At 36.4% G+C, this 24,082-nt stretch overlaps 1 protein-coding gene across 1 annotated transcript; it reads right to left on the reverse strand.

Annotated features, from left to right (window-relative positions):
• Positions 1–13,233: 13,233 nt before the first annotated feature.
• Positions 13,234–22,501, reverse strand: LOC104608157 (uncharacterized protein At4g28440). The gene is made up of 2 exons (XM_010274050.3): positions 22,018–22,501; positions 13,234–13,788 (listed from the first exon to the last, which is right to left on the reverse strand). The coding sequence occupies exons 1-2, from the start codon at positions 22,259–22,261 to the stop codon at positions 13,598–13,600; spliced, it is 435 nt and encodes a 144-aa protein (XP_010272352.1). The 5' UTR covers positions 22,262–22,501; the 3' UTR covers positions 13,234–13,597.
• Positions 22,502–24,082: the final 1,581 nt, after the last annotated feature.

The raw sequence follows: 24,082 nt of genomic DNA on the forward strand, positions 1-24,082 counted from the left end.
TGGTATTATCCTTTATATTTGATGTGTTCAAGGAAGAGAACACCAATGTTGTGAGGGAGAGCACCAAGGAAGTCTATCCAAGTATAGTAAGCACCCAAAAGCCTTGTTGATCTATAATGTTTTACTGACACCCAGAAGTCCAACCGGTTTGTTAATGAAATTCTCAAAAGGTGCCTAAAGAGAAGACATAGGCCAAGCCTGGCCAAACCTCTATAAATATTTTGTGTGCTTTACTTTCTTGCACTCTTTCCTTTATTTGTTTGTTATTGTACTGTGCCTTCACATTCATTGTACTTGCATTCATCTTATTAGAAGGCTTTAGGAAAAAGTGGGGGAAATTTTCAAGAACCCAATTCACCCCTCTCCCCTCTTAAGTTAGGCTATCTAGGTAATAAGTGGTATCAAAGCAAATTCACCTTGAACCAGCTTAACAGCTAGGTGGATAGTCTGGCCTCCCAATCTAGTTTCTCCTAAGGGTGCAATTGAACTACACTTAAATCGAATAATTCGGGCTTAAGTTCAATAAGTATTGGTTCGAGTTCAATTTTAATTGATTTCAAATCGAGCTCAAATCTCATAATAAGTTGAATTAGTTATTTGAACTCAAGATCGAGCAATAAAAAGTTTGGCTTGAAAGCTTGCAAACCTGCTCGACTAAGAATATAAATATATATTTTATAATATATTATGAAAAAAATATTTTTATCTTTTGTATATAATATAAAATATTCTATATATTATAAAAATATATCATATATATTTATAAAATATAAAAATATATTCATTCTCAAGCTTTTGAGTCAAACTCGAGCTCATTGAATATTTAATCAAATCGAGCTTGAACCAAAAAATAAAGTCCAAATCAAACCCAAACCTGAGCTCGAACCTAGTAGTATTTTAGTTAAGTTGAGCTAAGCCATGCCAAAGTTCGGTGCAATTGCACCCTTAGTTTCTCCTACATAGAAGGGCAGTCCATTTCTAGGCCTCCACTCTTTAATGGAGTAGCTTACATCTACTAGAGAATCAAAGTAAGAATTTATCTCATATCTCTAGATTACAATCTCTGGAGTGTAGTAGAAGCTAGGCCCTGCAAACGAACCAAAATGGTAAGAGGAGAAGTTGTAGAGAAGGGCTCCTCAAAATGGACTAAGGAAAATAGAAATTAAGAAATTTTCTTTAAATGTAAGAGCTATGAACTGTCTATATTGTACATTAAACAAGAATGAGTTTGATAAGATCTTTGCATGTGAAACAGCTATTGATATTTGAAAAAAAAAAATCTTGAGGCGTCCTTTGGCGAAATCAATCAAGATAAAGGAATCAAGAGCAAAATCTCTTCAGCATGCAGAGGATTCAAATGTGACACCTACTGATGAACTTAACCATTTTGTAATGAGAGAATTGAAGGCACTCCCAAGAGCATAGAAAAAGAAGACATCATCAAGAGGAGATACAATAGAAGGTACCAACTCCAAAAGTAATATTTGTCTCAGATAATAAGAAGATAGAGGTAAGTCCAGACTCCAGACTCAAGCTAGCCTACCAAGTAATGTTCATTCCAAAGTAGATGTTTTAGACAAAAGTTACAAACTTAGGATAAAGGTAAAACATCTTATGACTCAAACATACAGCTTAAAGAGTCAAAACATCACTCTTACCTCCTCAAATTCCACCTTGATGGCTGAAAACGATGTGCTAAGAGAGGTGAATGAAAAACCAAATGACTCTATACAATGATTATTCAATGACACTATGAACCTGAAAATGAGAAAAAATGACCTCTTAGAGGATGTTTACATTGGGATTTACAACCTTAGTAAAATGTTAGGGAGTCAAAAAGTTGCAAATGATAAAAGAGGAATCGGATATCTGATTCTTTAAAGGGTCATGCTCTACAACTAAATTTATGGGAACATGAAATTCAAAACAAGAAAAGCCCATATGTATGAACTAACAACCTCTTCAACGGTAGATGTGCCTTATCAAAGTCATCGATCATATCATATAAAAAAGAAGAAAAGAAAGGGAAAAAAAAAAGAAACTTTAAACATAAATTCAAAACCCTGTTCAATAAGAGCTTCATTTAAGTCTTGGCATCTTTATATCATGAATTTGATACAAGAAAACCTATAATTTGTACCAAGTTTTCAGTAACACAAGTTGAAGGAATCCTTTTCCCTTTCTATTGAGCTTTGTTGCTCCAGAAAATATAGAGTCAAGAAGAAAAGTAAAAAGAGGAAAAAGTAAAATAGACCCCCTCCCTACTCTTCAAAGAAGACAAACCCAAAAACAGTTAATCCCTGAAAATACAGGTGGAATCTATTTCTAGGGAAATAAAAATCCCCAATATATTCTGTTTAATTTATATATCCACTACTAATTTAGATAAGTTATCAGACAAAGCATTTACTGCTGTAGGGTACACAGCCAAGCCCAACAAAATTGTAGAGATAGAGACTAGATAGCATCAATATCCTCAAACAAAAGAAAGAAAAGTAGAAAACAGCAGATAATGAATAATAGTAATGCCTTGACAAATGAGTGTTTTTGCAACTAGGTTTACACTTATTAGCAGACACTAGGGCATCGAGACATCTTAAAAGTAAATTGGAGAAAACACTTTTGATCCATGTCAGAAACAGCTATAGAAACAAATGATGAACACAAACCCGCAATAAAAATGCACCTGCTAAAGTTACCATGTACCCCTAAAGTCAGCTTTACTTTTCCTCTGGGAATGTTGTAAATACTAAATAGTAGTCATAATAGAAAATAAGTCAGAAAAAAAAAGGTTCAGTCCCGGATCTGATCAATTATGTGTTTTCTGGGCACAATTGTAAGGACTAAGAAAGATTGATTTGGGAACACTACGGGTGTATGTAATTTGTACATTAATTTGCTATTAATAAAATGTCTAACCATTACTATATCAAAGAAAAAGGTCGGTACCCACTAAACAGTAACTGTCCCATTTCTATACACATCAACCTCAAATCAGAAAATGGTACAATTTTAACTAATTTGTCTATCTATTACTTAAGCCTCCAAATTATGTTTCTCAGTGTTTAAAAGGCATTCAGGTTTATGCCTTGGGGCACATTCTAAAGATTTAGAATTTACATTTTAACATCCAGGTTTACCTCACAACACAGTTCATATTTCAAGTTGTACTAAACCTTTAAGATGCATCTAAAATGTGTACGGGAGTACCCTATGACTTCCCTCAGTCTTGTTCCAAAAACTGCATAAAGAAGGTCGACTTCTTTGTGTACGGGAGTACCCTATAACTGTATAAGTCACACTGCATAAAGAAGGTCAACTTCTTGTTAGTTCTCATTTTCTACAAACAAATTGACAATCAACCCATAACAACTTCAGACTGAGAAAAAAACTGTCAAAATGTTCAAGTTAAATTGAAATAAGAATGTGTAAATTTTCAGAAGGATAAGTGCAGTCAGAGAAACAGCAGCTAACTTGGCCGTAGGAGTGTCACGAGCTATTCGAGTTTGGCTCGTGAAAAACTTGGCTCGGTTTAGTTTAAACCAAGCATCGAGCCAAATTCGATCAGCTCGTGAGGCTCGCGAGCCTAGTATTAAATAAATAAGTTTTAGTATATACATACTTACATACATTATATACATACATACATACATACATACATACATACATACATACATACATACATACATACATACATACATACATACATACATACATACATACATACATACATACATACATACATACATACATACATATATAATAAATAATTTTATTATATATAATAATAATTATTTTTTGTATATATAATATTAAATAATTTTTATAATTCTTAATTTTTGTCTAAAAAATTAAAAAAAATGTACATATAATTTTTAGTTTTCAAAAAAGTAATTGGCTTATAGTCAAGCTCGAGTCAAGCTTAGCTCAAGCTCAAGTCTATAGCTCGAATCGAGCTCAAGCTCGAGCTTGATACTATTCCTACAAACCGAACTCGAATAACCAAATATTCGGCTCGACTCGAATCCACCCCTACTTGGCTCCCACTTAGTTTTTTTTAATTTAATTTTTTATAACAAATAGTAAACTTCAAACTAAATTATACACAAATTTAGGGCATCTGTCAACAAAAGACATTCCAACACTATTCTAACATGATCTGACATTGTACATCTTAACATGAGATTGGGACCCATCATAAAAGTGGGACCTGCCAGGTATAAGATATGTGGTGTCATATCATGTTGGGAGGGTGTTCGAACATCTTTAGTTGGTAGGTGACCTCAACTTGATGCAAACTGTTCATCTTCATCACATTCCTAGACTAAATACATAAGCCGATACTTTTTCTTATGTACCAATGGCGGGAAATCGAAAAGCTTAATGTCAGGCAATACAGAACAAGGTTTTAAAAGGCTAAAGACGGAGGCAAAGTGGTTATGTCCTAGAGGGTAGGGGTGCAACTTGTGCGGGCCCAACCCGAGCCTGAACTGGCCCAGCCCAAAATTTTGCATGGATTGGGCTTGGATTTTTGGCCTTGGGCTGGGTTCGGGCCTAAGAAGTCAGGCTTTTTTTATTTTTCAGGCCAAGCCCAAGCCTAGCCTTTAGGTGACCCAAGCCATGTCCATCTATACATATTTATACATACATATGTATGTGTGTATATATATATATATATATATATATATATATATATAATTGCATAAATATACATATATATGTATAATTTTAGAGTGGATTGATTGACCAACTCAAGTGCATCATATTATCTGTCCAACTTGCACTCCTATTAGAGAAGCAAGGCGTAAGCCTTGAGATGGTTTAAGGCATAAGCCTCAAATTAAAAAATTAAAAATTAATATATATATATATATGGAAATAATCCACTAGCAATAAAAGCAATAAAAACAAAAAAGTAATTGAAGTTTTATGTAATTATCTATAGCTTATTTAGTATATTAATGGTCAAATGACCAATGGTAACGTTGTAATGTACAACTTTCCATGTTTGTTTTTCTAAAAATCTAAGTTCTCTAAAAAGAATACTCTAATCTTTGTAATAAATTTACTTGTGACAACTAACAACCTTGAAATTTTAGTTTAAAAATATAAAAAAAAAGAAGGAATTAAATGAATGTACCTTAGCAAACACACAACTAACCCAACCATTAACTTACAAAATATGATTCCATAATGAACAAATTCCTATACATAATGCAAAATAAGACATTAGAAAAGTAATCTTTATTCCCTAATTAATAATTTCATATTCACCTTAAAACTAGAAAGGTGAACTAGTGAGAAATTTTAATAAAGAAAATATGAAGTTATAGATAATATCATGAAACTGCATAAATAATAAAACAATCTATATTCAATATTCTAAGCACAAACCATTTTGCATTTCACGTTTCAAAAACTAACCATTCAACACTTTTCAATAGTTCTAATTTTATCTCTTGCACCAAATATCCATATTTTCAAGTATTCATTCAAACTTCAAATGTAAAATTTCTCATCTCATGACAATAAAACTATCCAAATCACAATATGCCATCTTAGCCCTTTAGACGCATCATCATCAATATAATCTGGCGATCCATCCATAAAATTGATTGCCTCATCATCTTCCTCTAATAACTTCTCATTTACCAACAAATCTTCTCCTTCATCATAATTAACTACATTGGTGCCTTGTCTTTGCCTAAATGTGTAAATAAAAAATAATAAAAATTAGATCATCTTAAATAAATCTTAATTCTTAAAATTCAAAAAAATATACTTACATTTTGATTTTTTTAATCTCGTTTTCGTTTTTGATGGGACGATCCAGTTTCTTCAATATTTTCTACCATCTCTACATCATCTCATCATTAACACCGGTTTCAACAAGTATTGATTCAAGCTAGTGGAGGAATACCTTCTGAGTTTGGGTCATTTAAATGTTCCTCCATAATCCATTCATCATCTAATTCTACAGCATCAGGTTCTTTACTAATTGGATCCATTGCAGTCTTGTTCCTCACTTATTTCTCAAACAACTTTAAATTATAATTTAAGAGAAACAAGTACAGAGAAAAATTGTGTGAAAAAAATGACTTCCCTTACAACCTTTTGAAAAGTCACCTCAAAAAGTTTCTAAACCTCTATATATGAAGATTGAAGAGGCTCCTTGTTCTATCACTAATTTGAAAAAAGTGATCTTTCTCTGTTAATTAACTATTTTAGTAGTTAATGATTGTTAAAAATTAGGAAAAATTCCTTATCAGTACCTTATATTTTGGCTTGAGTAACAATTTGGTCCTCAAACTTGGAAAATGCGACAATTCAATACTCAAACTTTTAAAGTGTGACAATCCAATACCTAAACTTTCAAAATGTGACAATCAAGTACCTGCCGTTAATTAGTCGGTTAATCAGCCATTAAGTGACATTTGAAAAGTCAAAAATGCCCTTTGAATGCTATCTAATTCTCCTTATCAACAATCCAAACGTTGACAAAAAACTGAAAAGTCCCAAATTCTAGATTCTTCTAAACAGTCACCAATTTTTTTGAATAGAAGAGGGTAGGATTTGGGACTGTTTAGTTTTTTGTCAACGTTTGAACGGTTGATAAAGAGAATTAGATGGCATTCAAGGGCATTTTTTATTTTTCAAATGTCATTTAACGGCTGATTAACGGACTGGTTAGCGACAGGTAATGGATTGTCACATTTCAAAAGTTCGAATACTGGATTATCACATTTTGAAAATTTAGATACTGAATTGTCACATTTTAAAGTTAGAAGACCAAATTATCACTAAAGCCAAAATACAACATATTGATAGAAAATTTTTCTTAAAAATTAAAAAGGTAACATACATAGAATTACTCTCTACTTTGGGGGTAGTGATACAGAGGTATTGGAGCATTCATTTATATTAAGGAGCTTCCCTATATTTTAAGATTCCAACACTTTTGTTCTTAGCATGCTGCTGTCAATTCCGATCTAACTAAATGCCAACGGGTGGGACAGTGTTGGAATCTAAGAGTACATGATAGCTCTCTTTTGCAAATGAACGTTTTGGGTCCTAAGTGTCATTAGTTGTACCACTAAGTTCAATAATCACTTTTATTTATTTGCTAAAGAAATTATACACGTTAAAGAAGCTAGAAAGCCTCGATATGGATGCATTGCATTCATGTCAAAGTCAAACTACAACCACAAGCAACTTTCAAGGCGGCAAATAACACCCATACCATGCAGATATTTGATCTTCTGAGTTTTTTCTCTATTTTTTTTCTAGACACGTGTAATTGTAATTTTTGAGATGTGAAAAGTGGGAAGTTCCCACTCTAATTTTTTTCCTAGAAAAAAGGATAATATGTTCAATGAGTTGATTGTTTAGACTTGAGTAATTAGTCATTCACGTATAGTTTGTTATCTGTGAATAAGCCCACGTTACTAATTATCAGGAAAAAAATTCAATAGTTAATTTTATTTGAATTTTAAAACATTTGTTTCAATTAATTCATCAGCACCCCTTGTATCCAAAATAACTCAAAAAATTGTGATCTCTGCGTAAAATGTGATTCACACTCTAGATCAAAACCGGGAATCAAGTTTATTTTCCTGCATTCAAACTGTAACGGAGAAACTTACAATCTATGTCAAATGTAATTCACTCTCTAGATCAAGGAGGGGATCGTGGCAGTAGAGGCCACATCCGCCTCTGCTTAAAGGCGGTGGTGGCGGATACCAAGGAGGGAGTCGCGGCAGTAGACTGTAGAGGTAGAGGTGATGGTAAAAGAGGCGGCAGTCGCGGCGGTAGCGGTAGCGAAGGAGATTGGCTCTGTCCCAACCCAAGGTGCTATTTTTCATCCTTCCTTTTCCCGTTTTTTGTTCTTTTCCTCAGCTATTTACTATGCGTTATTAGAATATGTGTTGAAGTTCTTGTTGTTTGAATTTGTCCTTTCATTCTTTTCCCTCCCTAACTTGTGTTGACTTTGGATATCTTCAATCTTATTTTTTGTAGTTGTGGGAATCTGAACTTTGCAAGAAGAGTTGAATGCAATAAATGTGTTGTACCCTCTCCAAGTGGAGCAGGCGATCATGGTGGTAGTGGCGGTGGTTATAACAGAGGAGGAAGCGAAGGCGGATATGGTGGGCACTGTGGTGGTAGAAACGGTGGTTATGGTGGTAGAGACGGTGGTGGAAGAGGTGGCTCTTATGCTGGTGGTCAAGGAAGAGAAGATGGTAGTTATGGTCAGATGGCTCCGCCTGCATCGGGATCCTATGGTGATGGTAGTGGAAATTATCCTCCTCACCCGAATTCTTATGGTGGAAATAGTAATTATGGAACGGAAGCAGTTGCTCCTCCTACCAGAAACGAATAAAAAAATGCCACGTCAATCTATTTTATTAATCATAACTTAACGGAGTCCAAACGGTTAAGGGGGAGACTCCAAAAAAAAAGTTGGTCTATTAATCCCGCCTTCATTCTCCCCTCAATCGTTTTCTCTCCCCAGTTCCCACCTCTCTCTCTCTCTCTCCATTCTCCTTCAACCCAACACTGCCGTCCGATCCATCGCAACCACCAGCGGCTGACGACGAGCTATGTTTCTCTCTCTTCCCTGTTATTTCTCTTGAGATTCTCTCTCTCCCCCTCCTTGGTTCTCCTTCAGCCGCCACCCTCACCACCCGAACCACCACAACAAAGATCGCTTTAGATAACGCTTTTGTTTAATCCGATTACAGAATTGCTAGAAATTTGATCATGTGTTGGATTCAAATATGAGAGAAATTTCTTAGTGGCACAATCTTTTTGGCCCCATGCTTGCCTAGGTAGAAATTCAAGTTGAAAACCTCGAGCAGAGCAATCTATATAACAAACAGTTGATGGGATCTCTTCCATATCCATCAAAAGCTTATTTGAAAAGCAAAAACTCCTTGGCAGGAATTTGTTTTTCAGGTAGCAATACAACTGATATAGTAAGATTGCAACAAGATAGATTTTAGCAAAAACAAGTTCTCAACCCCAATCACCTTAGAGATCAACCAATGCAAGCTGCTAACATTCATTGATCAGAATGGGAGTGAACTACCTGGTGAGATTCCACCCAAGTATACGAATCTTGGATCAACTGAATCTATTGAGGAATATGAAAAATCATTTTGCAGGGAGCATCCCTGTATCTATCTTTGCAGTGGCGGCACTAGATGGAATCCAAGGAAGAGAGAAGAAACAGGAGAGAGAGAGTTCCGACGGCGCACCAGTAACGGTGGACGCTGGACGGTGACAGGTTGTGAGAGCTGAGAGGAGAGAGAAGGCAGGGAGAGAGCGAAGGAGAGTGAGGGGAACAGGACTTTCGAGTCCAGACAAACAAGAAAGGGGATTGGGATTTGGGCGGTTCTTACTAACGTCCGTTAAACCTGGACTCCGTTATTCTTGAAACCTATAAGTGACGTGGTGCTTTCTCATTCGCCGGTGTAGAAATTTTTCTGCAACTGGATGCAGATGATGTGAACTCCCTATGGTGCCCCTCCAAATAGTTATGATGGCGATGCCCCAGTTGATACACGCGTAAGTGGTCGCGGAGGTCCACCGGGTGGGTATGATGGTGGCCCCTGACACTCAGGTGGTGGCTATGGTGGTGCTCCAGCTATGGTCAAACAATGCGATGAGAATTGTGGGGATTCTTGCGATAACTCAAGAATCTACATCTCCAATCTGCCACCGAATGTGACTAATTGAAGAGCTAAGAGAGCTTTTTGGGGGGATTGGCCAGGTATGTCTGTTTCTTCCATTTCATACTGGACCATATGCATGTGACATAGTTATTTGTGATACCTATATCTCGAAGAGTGATTTCTTGCACTCAGCATTTTCATTTTCTTGGGACAAATTAAAAGGGCCATTCAACATTTTAGCCTACATTTGTATTTTGTGTTTTATGCAGATCTATTTGTTTGTGTCCTGATTAAATAGTCTATAATGTACATCTGTGTTTTGGTTTGTCTAGGATAAATGAAATCCCAAAGAAATTGTTTAGATATTATTTCATTGATTGAATCAGCTATCATTATATATGTCATTGAAAGAGCAACAGAGTTACAACAAGAAAACAAAAGAAGTAAATGTTGCTTCCAATTGGCAAAAGAAAAACACGTTCACACATTTAGCATGTCTTTTGTGCTCTTGGTGTTTCTTCTAAAAGAATTATAAACTAAAATAATTGTAAAAGCAATTACTATTTCAGGAATTAACTAAAAATTGTAATTATAACAAATTAATTACTTCATAATAAAAATAAATAATAATAATAATAATAATTTAATATTACTTATTTCAAAATCAATATTACTCAATAAAGACATGGAATAAAAAAATATATTAGTAAATAATAGTAATAATATTAGTAAATAATAGTAATAATAATATGCTTATTATTATTATTGATTTCATAATTATTAATATATTATTAATCTATATTACTCAATAAAAACATGGAATAAAAAAATATTCAAATTACCACTAAATGAATGAACTAAAAAACTATGAGTATTCTATTTGACTTGAATTTGACACATCAGCATGCCCAAAATTATAATTCCAACCTACATTTCCTATTTTTATCTCCCAATTCCCATAATTCAAACATACAATTAGCTTATCTACAGGTTTTCCTACCTTTTTCCTAAAGATAAATTCAAGACAATCTACGTGCACTGTGGGGAGCTTAGACTTAAAATCCATAACCACGATTGACCAAAAGAAGTGTTGCCACCTGATTTGGAGGTGACTTCCATACTCAAGATGGTCCCATTATTCTCCTTTCTTTCATGTTTCTTTTGTTGGATGGCCTTTGGAGTCCTGATTATATTATCAGTTGATTGTAGCCATACATGATGATGATTTGATTGTAGTCATATATTTTTCATCTCTTACTTCAGATGATGGATGCATCTGCAAATGTTGTTTGGCATGAATTGTTTTTCTTAGCAGTTCTTTGAATGATTTTCTTCTTTCTTTGCCTCTTTGAATGAATATCACTTAAATGCTTTTTATCCATTCATGTCCCTAAATATTAAGTAGTATTGGTGATATTGTTGTAAACATCCATTTAATTTTACTATTTTATAAATAGATTAATGATTTCAAAGTTATTGATACTTTTTTTTGGAGGGGTTGCTCAACAGGACATTGATTTTTTTATTGGTAAATAGTAAATTTTAAGTTAAATGATATTGTAGTTGCCCCTTACTTAGCATGGGGTCATTGTCTAGATAAAACATGGTAAGTCTCTTAAATCAAATAAAGAGCCTACCCTAAATGTCTATTATAAATAATTAAAAAAATCAAATAATTCAAATTAAATCAAATAATTACTTGCTGAAAATTACTGGATTAAGTAAATAATAATAACAATCAATTATTTATAAAAATAATTAATAATAATAACAATCATCAAGTACTTAATTAAGTAAATAATAAAAAACAAAATAACAATCATTAATGTTTATTCAAAGCATGCCCCATAATAATTACCAAATACAGTAATTAAACCTTAAATAAGAATCAATATTTATTAAAAATCATTAAAATTGTTAAGCCAAATCATTAATGTTTATTCTTAAATGCAAAATATGAACTAACAAATCTATTTTATAATAATTATACTCGGTTGGAAAAAATATTTTAAGTAAATATTTAAATAATTACAAATTTAGTTATTATTATTACTATATAAAAAAAACTAAATTAAATACTAAAATAAATTAATAATAATAATGAGAATGGTTAAATTAAAGTAATAAACGGTTCAAGTTGAATTTAATGACCTGTATAATTTTACGGGTTTGAGATATAAGAGTCAATTTATGTGAGACCCATAGACTGTGTGAATGTCTTAAAAATGACAGTTTATAAATAATAATAAAAAATGGTAATAAAAACTATTAATGTTTATTCATATATATATAATTAACTTCCCCGTACTTAATATGGGGTCATTCACTAGTTTGAATGAACAAACCAGGACCACCATAAAGGAAAATTAGAAGGTGTTGGGTACAATGGTATTTCGTTGCTGTTGTGGTTAGGATTTACAAATTTCTGAGAAATATGTATTGTCATATCATATATGAATGCTATTTCAAGTAAGAAAATGCAGTAATAGCCAATCTGGTGTTGGTTAAAGCTCTCTGGCATTATTAGATTTTTCCTTTATTTTAATAATAACTTTTTAATCCCTTTATTGCAAGTGCTTTCCCCCCACCCCCCTCAACCACAGCACAAAACAAAACAATTAAAAGGGCCTCTGCCAGTGAAAGTTTTAAGGGGATTTTGTATGAAAGTTCAGGAGGGTAATTGTCACTGACCCTATAATACAGCATTGGGGTGAGGGGTGAGAATGGGCAGCTCCAATGAAAAACTTAGAACCCGCCCTATACCTAACTTGATGAGGTTTATTCCAGGGTCAATAATAGGAACAGTCTTTTTCAGAATTGACCATAAAAATTTCAGGGATTCTTCACTAGAGACAGATCATTATTCTCTTTGACTAGAGTAAGGTTTAGCTGAACGCTTTAACTGTTCAGCAGGCTGTGAAACCAATTATTAGATCTCATGCCAGCATTAAATACAATGGGGCCATGAATTTATTATTGGCACAAAACCTTATAAATGATTCCACAGCCATTTGGCACAAAACCTTGCAATTGATTCCACAGCCTATTAAAACGTTCAACTAATCCAAATACACGGCCCCCCTTTCGAAATCACATCTGCGCCCCACATGTACATCTCACATATGGAGCGCCCTCTGTAGACTGTGTAGCCTTTTCTAAGAACCCTTGTAAAAGGCTATTCCTATAATTGCTGTGTCTTGCACAGCAAATGTTTGAAGATGACGAGATGAGTCTGAGTCTCTGACTCTAACCTCGGGTGGAGAACCCCCGACCCCCCAACTCCAGGCTCCACGGCTATCTCCCACAGTACGCAAATAAGGGACCTCGGGACCCAGAAAACAAACCCCAAAACATGTGCAAACCGGAAAACATCAGACGTGCATATAGACATGGTACGATACTACCCAAAAAGAATTGCACAACAAAATAAAGGAATCACACATCAAACAGTTTCACAAATCAACTTCCGCTATTAGAAGCTGTTTTTTTTTTTTTTGTACTTACACTTAGAAGCTGGTACATGGGGTGAAAAATTTGAAATCAGAACCGGTTAGACCAAAAATTTAAAGAAATAAGATTATATCATTATCAAGTATCACCAATAAGTTTTTCTGTTCCACCAAAATGTACTCTATGCCAACAATAGATTCTTTTCTGTTCAACCAATAAGCACCGTATGACCGTATGACCATAGTATCAGGCACTATTACTAAACTATTACTTTCTTCATAATAGTAAATACTAAGGAGAAAAACATTGTCGGTTGCAATAAGATCTGTATGCCAACTCCAAACTGTTCTTCCATTCAAAACTTCACCTCATTAGCAGCTCATGACCAATTCGGAGAACAAGAATTAAACGAGCCATCAAAGGGCTTGAAAAGGCTTCCTTTGGATCTCCAAACGTCAATGGCAAAAAGACCCTAGTCACTCTTCCACGACATTAACCAGTTCATACTCCACTAGAGACAGATTGTTATCGTCCTTAACTATGAATGAAGCCGGTTCTGTGACCTCAACACGGCCCCATTTGTCAACTGCCAACCTCATAGACCCCTTAAACATATCGATCTTTGCATTGCGCAGATTCACACTGATACCTGGCTTCATCAAATCAACTGCCCATAACAGAAAACCATTGTCAACATTAAATAATATAAACTTGAGGAAACCCAACTTAAATCATAAGTCATAACATGAACTGAACATCTATGTCTCCCCAATACATCCTACAAAAAGAAACAAAAGGATGGAAGTTGGATGATTGCTAAAGGCAATAAACATGCCCGCATGCCCTTGTTAATTATTTTAAATAAAATCCAAACATTTTCCATAAGGGGGGGTAGCCCATCCCCCAAATCCATGAACATGATCCCCCTGGACACTGGTCAAGGCAGGATCCAATCCCAAGTTTCGGCTACAACCAGCCAGAGACCTTACCAAAGTACCAGTTGCCACCTTAATGGGGTAGTCACTCTAATAAAATGGTCCTACCAAATTCAGGCCAATCATACAGAAAAAAACCTGTTAAAAGTTTACAACTAATGTTATGTAATACAAAATTAGGTGCAAAAATTGGTTGAAGCCCGTAAAAGAGATGAATCACAAATGAAAAGCATAACGTTATAGTTGCTAGTTTAACACTTACTTTTTTTTGGTTAACCACTTGCTTTTCAGTACAGTATAAAAAACACTATGCTAAGTTTGCAACTATGATTCAAAGGAAAACAAGCAGGTAATGTGCTCGGCCAGAGCTGAAGTAGTTGTGTTGGTAGGAGCACATCGTGAAATAAAATAACAAGTCATGTTTATCAACCATTTAGACTCTTTTTTCATAGGAAAAGATATATCTTTTGTTAACAGTTGATTAACTCCACAATGTTATCACTTATCAGTGATACCAATAGGTGGGGACCTCAGTCCGATGGATAGGATTGCTTACATTCACGGCAGTTTTAGACACTATATGAGTAAGGGTAGCTCTAGGTGTAATTCTAGGTATGAGGAACATGGAAAAATTGCCAAAACAGATACATACATGTAGAAAACTGTAAACATATTACATATCCATGCATGTACATATCATTGACCTTGTTTACCTAAGTTCAGAGATGAAAAGTCCTCTAAATATTTACGCTTTTCCAATGAGATACAGACTCATGCAACAGGTCTAGTGATGCATGCACACACAAACAGATGTTAGTTAGCTAGTGTGAGCATTCAGTGTTAAAAATATTTGGCAAACCACAGAATGCATATTCACACCAAATTACTGACTGGGTAACCAAATTGTAATTTTCAGAGGATGACAAGTCTTATTCACCTTCTAATCTTTGAGCCTGAGGGTTTCATCTTGTTCTCTAATTTAAAAAAAAAAAATCAGATTTTTGTTAAGAAGATGCAAACCATGCTCCCTTTTGTTTTTTCCTTCTCCAAAACTTCAACTTGCAGCAATCCGTTTCCCTTAACTAGTGCATTGATTGAATTTCCACAAATAATAGAATCAGCTCCCTCATCTTGTGGCCAATTGGAATGACCAAAGGAGTTACTACAAGTCACACTTTCATCCCTCGAAGTCTCATCACTTGTTCATCTCAGCATCCCAATGCTGGCTACTTTGCTAAATTCTTGTCTTTTAGAAAGTTAAAGTATAAATTCATTTCATAAAAAAATGTACAGGGTATCACCCAATTACAAGTTTCATTTTTTGGCTAAATTCATTTTGGTACATGTTTTTAATTTTTTTAATTCCTAAAATGCTGCACAGTGAAGCAATATCGTCCTAATAAAAATATTCTAGTTTGATTTATAAGAATAATAGTTGGGTCTAGTGTCTTGCACAAAAAGATGAATTTATAGATTTGCAGGAAAGGAATGAAATAACATCTTCAAGAGATGCAGTCCATGCTAGACTGTTGGATTAGAATCCCTTTCAAACCCACACCATATCAATTTTTGTCAAACTTCTATGTAGAGAATCGGAGGGTTCAGAGAATCTGTTAAATGAAAAACCATACAATGGAATCTATTAACAAAATGAATGGACTTATAAGTTGCCAATAAAAATACTACAGATATATCTAAGCCCAGTCACTTAAGTAGTTCATCTTGATGCAGAGCAGTTAGAGTTAGTTGGAGATTCTGTTACATTGTTATTGCAGTTACATTGTTATTGCAGTTAGAATTAGTTGGAGACTCTGTTACATTGTTATTGCAGTTAGAATTAGTTGGAGACTCTGTTACATTGTTATTGCAGTTACATTGTTATTGCAGTTAGAATTAGTTGGAGACTCTGTTACATTGTTATTTCTGTTTTTTGTCAATTCTTGTTCTTGGTAGTCACAAACGGTTAGTCTGTATATAAAAGGGGCTGTGCACAGACGGAAGGAATAATAGACGACCACAATTCTTTCATCTCTCTCTCTCTGTATTCCTCTGTTCTCTTCATTGATCTCTGCAGGTTGCTCGTGTGGCTTTCTTCCATAGCCATACCTGTAAAGCAGACTACGGGCTCTCGGTAGTTCCTATCCTGAGCTGCATCATTGGTATCAAAGCCATTGAACGAACCTTGGCCATGGCGGACTCAACCAGACAGCAAACTTCTATTCGTGAGGTGGAGGAGTCTTTGACAAAGAAGATGAAGGAATCTCACGCCAAGTTGGAGCAGACCATCGCTGGGTTGCGGGACATGATCGCAGCCTTAGCTAATCAACAATTGAGGGATAAGCAAGAACAATCAGGGGAGAATTCCGGCAGAGAATGTCCAAGAAGCAACCATGCAGACGGCCATTCCACTGATTCTTCCCTTTTCGACTAGATTGACGAAGGTTGATTTTCCAAAGTTTAATGGAGAAAATGTGAAGGGCTGGCTATACAAGTGTGATCAATTTTTCTCTCTGGACAACACATCATCGGCCGTTAAAGTTAAATTGGTTGCGATCCATTTAGAGGGAAAAGCTCTCCAGTGGCATCACGCCTTGATAAAATCAAGGCTGACAACGGAGCCGATGAATTGGGAAGACTATGCTAAAGCTGTTGCAGGTCGTTTTGGACCTGCGTTCGACGATCCTATGTCGGAGTTGATGTCTCTCAAGCAAACGGGGTCTGTCATGGATTATATGGATCAATTCGAAAACATCTTGACCAGAGTAGATTTAACGGAGGAGTATAAGGTGAGTTGTTTTATTACTGGATTAGAGTACGAGACTCAAATGCATGTAAGGATGTTCCACCCCACAACAGTGCAGCAAGCAGCGAATCTTGCGAAGCTTTTCGAATCTGTGCGGGAGTATAAACATTCAAAATACTCCCGTAACAAAAATCGCTTCTCAAAGCCATCTACTTATGGGCAGTCACAGTTGCGCCCTGCTACTCCTTCAATGGCTCTGCCATCCAAACAGAGTCTTGTGCACCCATCAATGCCATTACCCAGCAAGAGTCGGAACATGCCTATTCTTGATAAACCACCCAAGGTCTATAGAACAGCTGAGATGGCAGAGAGAAGGGCTAGAGGATTGTGTATGTTCTGTGATGAACCATTTACTCCCGGCCATCAATTAAAACACAAGAAAGCACAGTTGTATGTGGTTGAGCTAAATGAAGGAGAGGAGAAGGACAATAATGTCGAGGAATGCATTGGAGATGAGACAATTGGCCCTTGTATTTTTGTCAATGCCATAACTGGGAATTCTCACTTTCAAACTATGCGGACTACTGGTTATTATAATAAACAACCCTTGCAAATTTTGATTGACAGTGGGAGTACTCACAACTTTGTAGATGAACAAGTTGTGAAGAAACTAGGATGTAAGGCGGTAGCAATCAAACCTATGGCAGTATTTGTAGCTGATGGAAATAAGGTCTTCGTTACAGCCATTTGCAAGAAATTCTCATGGCAGATTCAGAGTACTACCTTCACTACAGATTGCATGGTATTGCCTCTAGGATTTTGTGATGTGGTATCGGGAATTCAGTGGTTGTCCACATTGGGGCCTATAGTCTGGGATTTTCAACAACTGAAGATGGAATTTAAGGTAGAGGGCAAGAAACATGTGCTTAGAGGTGCAACTGCCAGCAAACTGAAGCATGCTGATGGTAAACAACTGTCTAAGTCATTGTTACAAGGAGGCCAGTCAGCACTGCTCCAATTATGTCCACTAGGAGACAATTCTAATATGGTAACTTCTTCTCTGTTTTCTATTTTTGCTGAACATTCTGCACTACCTGAGGCAGTCGAACAACTGTTGAACAAGTATGCTTCTTTGTTTGATGAACCTGGGGGACTACCTCCTTATAGGGAAGGGTTTGACCATCGAATACCTATGGAACCGGGGGCTTTACCTGTCAATAAAAGGCCATATAGATACCCTTCATTGCAAAAAACTATTATAGAAAAACTAATGAATGAAATGCTTGATTAGGGAATTATACAAGCAAGTGTCAGTCCATATGCATCGCCGGTTGTATTGGTAGGCAAGAAAGATGGTACGTGGAGGCTTTGTATAGATTACAAGGAGCTTAATAGTAAAACTGTTAAAGATAAATTTCCAATTCCTCTTTTGGATGATTTGTTGGATGAGTTGGGAGGTGCAAATATCTTTTCAAAGTTGGACCTCAGATCTGGGTACCACCAATTACGTATGCACAAGAACGATGTATATAAGACAGCTTTTAAGACTCATGATGGCCATTATGAATTCTTAGTGATGCCATTTGGACTCACTAATGCTCCCTCTTCATTTCAAAAGTTGATGAATCACATTTTCAAACCTTATCTTAGGAAGTTTATATTAGTTTTCTTTGATGATATCCTTGTCTATAGCCGAAGCTTGCAAGCTCATCTTCAACACTTGGAGTTAGTCTTCCAGAGACACCACACTAATTCTCTTTATATCAAGAAGAGCAAGTGTTCCTTTGCTGCTTCACAAGTGGAGTATCTTGGTCACTTCATTTCTGCCAAAGGTGTTTCTACAGATCCTAGCAAAGTAGCTGATGTGCGTAATTGGCCATCTCCCACAACACTTAAACAGTTAAGAGGATTCTTGGGTTTATCAGGATACTACAGGCGTTTTGTGCAGCACTATGGTCTTATAGCTAAGCCCCTCACTTATTTACTAAAAAGAGATCAGTTTGTATGGACTGCTGAAGCACAACAGGCCTTTGATAAACTGAAAGAGGCCCTATGTTCTGCGCCTGTATTAGCTCTCCCAGACTTCAATAAACCTTTTGTCATTGAGACGGATGCATCAGGGGTGGGAATCGGTGTTGTTCTGATGCAAGATCACCACCCTATTGCTTGCATTAGTCGCACGCTAAGTCCTCTGCATCAAAGGAAATCTGTGTATGAAAGAGAGCTCATGGCTGTCTTGTTTGCAATTCAGAAATGGAGCACTTATCTGCTCAATCGACAGTTCATTATTAAAACAGATCAAAAGAGTATTAAATATCTTTTGGAGCAAAAAATTTCTACTCCTGCTCAGCAGGATATTATGGCTAAACTAATGGGGTATGACCTTGAGATACAATATAAAAAGGGTCAAGAAAATAAAGTTGCGGATGCTCTTTCTCGGCTACCCAATTCTGAACTTCTTCAACTGGCTTTGGATACCATTGATACTGATTTGTATTCCAAACTACAGCAAGCTTGGGCTAATGATCCAGTACTCCAAAAACTGATTGATGATATTCAGCAGCAACCCAATAACCACCCTGGCTATACTTGGTGTAATGGGCAGCTGCGCAAAAATGGCAAGCTGGTTGTTGGGGACTTTCCTGCACTTAAACAACTCCTTTTATAGTGGATGCATGACTCACCACTTGGGGGACGCTCAGGGAAAGATGCTACATTGAAAAGGCTTAAATCACTTTTCTATTGGAAAGGATTGAATAGAGATGTGCAGCAGTACGTAAGAGCTTGCCAAACTTATCAAACCTGCAAATATGATGCTTCAGCTTATCTTGGGTTCTTACAACCACTTCCCATACCTGCGACTGTCTGGTCCTCCATTTCAATGGATTTCATTGAAGGATTACCTTCTTCTTTTGGGAAGGATGTTATATTTGTTGTAGTAGATCGCCTCAGTAAAGCAGCACATTTTATGGCCCTTTGGCATCCTTATACTGCCTTGCAGGTAGCTCAAATCTACCTCAGTGAAGTGTTCAAGCTTCATGGTCTTCCTGACTCTATTGTATCTGACCGTGATACAGTTTTCCTCTCTGATTTCTGGAATGAGCTTTTCAAGTTACAAGGTGTTGATCTGCTGCGTTCTTCTGCTTATCATCCACAAACGGATGGGCAAACTGAAGTTGTTAACCGTTGTCTGGAAACATACTTAAGGTGCATGTGCCATGAATATCCAGCTACATGGAGCAACTGGTTACCGCTTGCGGAATGGTGGTATAATACCACATTCCATTCCTCTGCTCAAGCTACTCCCTATGAAATTGTTTATGGGCAGCCTCCACCACTCCACTTGCCATATTTGCCCGATGAATCGAAGAATGCTGAGGTTGATCGTAGTTTGCAGCAACAAGAGGCTACGCTGAAGACTCTTAAATTTCATTTGCAGAGGGCCCAAAATCGAATGCTTCAGTTGGCAAATAAAAATCGCAGTGAAAGGGAGTTTCAGATTGGAGATTTGGTATTTTTAAAGTTGCAGCCATATAGGCAAACGACAGTTGCAGGGCAGCCTTATCACAAGCTTCAACCCAAGTACTATGGTCCCTACAAAATTCTTGACAGAATTGGGGTTGTTGCTTATAAACTTGAACTTCCTGTAGGTGCTCAAATACACGACATCTTCCACGTTTCTCAGTTGAAGTGTTGTCGTGTTTCTTCTCCTGTTCCTTCGGATGTGCCTCCTTTTATGATGGATCCTATAGTTCCAAAGATACCCGAAGCTATTTTGGATAGACAACTTGTTAAACGGGGGAATGTTGCTGCTACAAAGGTGCTCGTTAAATGGCATAATCTGCCACCCGAGGAGGCCACTTGGGAATTTTATTATGACCTTTGTCAGAAGTATCCCCATTCTGACCTCGACATCTTCCATGTTTCTCAGTTGAAGTGTTGTTGTATTTCTTCTCCTGTTCCTTCGGACGTGCCTCCTTTTATGATGGATCCTACTGTTCCAAAGATACCCGAAGCTATTTTGGATAGACAACTTGTTAAACGGGGGAATGTTGCTGCCACAAAAGTGCTCGTTAAATGGCGGAATCTGCCACCCAAGGAGGCCACTTGGGAATTTTATTATGACCTTTGTCAGAAGTATCCCCATTCTGACCTTTGAGGACAAAGGTTCTTGAGGAGGGGGGATTTGATGCAGAGCCGTTAGAGTTAGTTGGAGATTCTGTTACATTGTTATTGCAGTTACATTGTTATTGCAGTTAGAATTAGTTGGAGACTCTGTTACATTGTTATTGCAGTTAGAATTAGTTGGAGACTCTGTTACATTGTTATTTCTGTTTTTTGTCAATTCTTGTTCTTGGTAGTCACAAACGGTTAGTCTGTATATAAAAGGGGCTGTGCACAGACGGAAGGAATAATAGACGACCACAATTCTTTCATCTCTCTCTCTCTCTGTATTCCTCTGTTCTCTTCATTGATCTCTGCAGGTTGCTCGTGTGGCTTTCTTCCATAGCCATTACCTGTGAAGCAGACTACGGGCTCTCGGTAGTTCCTATCCTGAGCTGCATCACATCTCCACTTTCTAATCCGAATCCGTGTCAATGGCCATATAAGGGCCTCAAATTAGCATAAGGAAGATACACTACTATACGTCTATAGACTTCTATACCATAGAGAAAATAGATTTTTAAACTCCCCAGTAAAGAGACAACGTCTTCCACACATTTTGACTTGTCGCCTCATCAAACGGGTATTACAAATCTGTGCGAGTTTTCTGGAGGAGAAAATTTTCTAGATTGGGACATCCATAACCATAACCCCCCAAAAAAAGGGCATCTTCACCTAAGCAGCCAAGAAACAAATACTATAATGAAGTGCTCTTAAATAATACTAGGGCTTGCGAGACAGGAATATAGAATGCGATGGAGGGTTCCCTTGACACAGATTCTGGATTTCAAGATACATAAAAAACCTAGGAAGTAGGAACAAGAACTTAGATCACTAACCTATCTTTGGGTTGAAAATGCGTGTACTATGCAGACAAAGTATGAGATTCTCGAACTAATCATCAATTTGAAAATCGAAGAAACAAATAACAAATTAAAATAAAAAGGAAAAGGAAAAGGAAAAGAAGAAGAAAGGGCAAGCCAGTCGATTTTCAGGATAAAAGGGAAGGAAGTTAACACGACGAAAGAGCATCGACGACAAAGGGATCGTATACCTTGATCGTTGCGAGCCGTGAAGATAATAGTGCCGGTCTCATCACCGACCAGACATTCAGCGATGCGAGTGTGGCGAAGATGCTGAGAAGCCGCTCGGCCCTTCTGCAACACCGTCTTCGAACTCAATACCTGGACTGTGAGCGTATGACCACTAGTCCCAGGCTTCAACTGGTCAACCTTTATAAATACGGGCTTCCTCATCCCTGATTTTGCAGTACTTTGTTGTTGTGTATCTGTTGCCATGGATGAGTGCAGAAACGCAACCCTAACCCTAACCCACCACCGAACTCTGGAAACGGAATGAAACCCTACAATGACGACAAACACAGTAGGGTTTTCTTCTTTCGATCTTCGATCTTCCCTGGAATCTTTGGAAGCGCCTCTCTCGCCTTTCTAATTGCTATTGTTTGGGAAAGATAGATCGACAGTGATTGCTGATTGGTGGAGTGGTAGTAGGAGAAGCTTGATTTGATTTAGGCGTCCCACTACATTCACTTTCTCCTAGGGATAGATAAAGCAGTGCCGATAGTAATATACTTAAATGAAACCTGGTGATCTTGGCCGTCTGGTAAGGTAGATGACTTAAACCTCCCATGATATTTCACCTAAATATTCTTTTTCCAAATTACACACTCAGAAAGCTAGCATTCATCAAATAAGCTCATTACAGAAGATAGTTTGGCAAATCTGTTTTCTACTATTATATTATATTTACATGCATTATATGCTAGATCATGAACAGCCCTGTTCAGTCCTCCTCGACATCCATGTAAAAGTTTTTTACTAGGCTTTCTGACTTAGAAAAGGCATCTATAACTTAGTATTAACTAATAAATGTTAGTTTTAATAAAAACGATAGTAAAATAATTGAAAAATTAAAAAAAAATTAAATATTTAAAAATATTAATTTCTTAATAAAAACATTAAAAAATGATATTTAAATAAATAAATAATTGTGGAGAAGGAGCACCACCAGGTTTATGTTAGAATTAACATTAAAAACTATTATTTTATTGATAAATATTAAAAAATTAAAATTAAAAAAAATTATTATTTTAAAATTTAAAAGGGTAAATCTCTTAAACTACCCCTACTGTTTAGCAATGACACGCGGTATCCCTACTGGTTAGCTATTGACTTGTGGTATTCTTAAATTTTCTAACAATTGTCATCGTCGTTAAATTGGGACGAAAAAGATGATTTTACGTTTTTACCCTTCCATTAACTCTCACTAGATCGAACCTATTTTGCAAATTATGCTTTTGCCCTTCTTTAATGAGGGAAGGATTAAAGGATTATTCTCGCCCGAACACTATTTATCATCGTTCAAGCGGAGAAGAACCACAATCATCTTCCACGACTACTGCTACATCTCTTGAAAAACCATGCATTTCTGTCATTTTTTTTCGGTTGTCGTCCCTCTGAGGTAGTTCTTGGAATAATTTTCTTACAAATTTTTACTATTTTGCAGTGGGATTCGAATATTTTTCTTATAACTTTCTCTGAGCTAGCCTGCGTTTTCGGTCATCACAAAGGCATGGTCCGGCTTTTTATGTGTTTTTTAGCTAGGTTTTTTGGGACCACTCGCAGATCTAGGTATATGTGGTGTGTTAGGACCCATGTGTCTGCTTTAATTCATACACATGGGTCCAGGTGCTCGGTAAAATGTCTGAAACATTGTTTCTGTCAATACCAGTGAATAAATGTAGGGCACATGGGGAATTTATTTTATGTTTTAGCCATTGTATGCTTATATGTTCTAGCTCATAGTGTAGCTTATCTTGTAGGTTGTAGTGTAGCTTATTTTGTAAGTTATGGTTCTTAGGGTGTAGCTTATTGTGTAGATTATTGTGTAGCTTACTGTGTAACTTATTGTGTAGCTTATGTTGTAACTATATTTGTCCCTATCTATGATGTAGGTGATGGATGGAAGCAAATACATGTTCATCATCAATTATGGTGGTCATTGGGAGACCACAGATGGGAAGTTATCATATGTAAATGGTCAAATTGGACATGTAGATAATGTGGATAGTGATAGAATATGCTATCTAGACATCTTGA

The sequence above is a fragment of the Nelumbo nucifera genome, chromosome 1 (assembly GCF_055504915.1).
Source record: "Nelumbo nucifera cultivar China Antique chromosome 1, China Antique-T2T, whole genome shotgun sequence".
Taxonomy (NCBI): domain Eukaryota; kingdom Viridiplantae; phylum Streptophyta; class Magnoliopsida; order Proteales; family Nelumbonaceae; genus Nelumbo; species Nelumbo nucifera.

Bases quoted from the DNA above. Each gene is read 5' to 3' on its own strand.
- LOC104608157 (XM_010274050.3), bottom strand. From the start codon at position 22,261: ATGGCAACAGATACACAACAACAAAGTACTGCAAAATCAGGGATGAGG. The intron at 13,789-22,017 runs GTATACGATCCC...TGTTATGGGCAG, and splicing joins CACGGCTCGCAACGATCAAG to TTGATTTGATGAAGCCAGGT.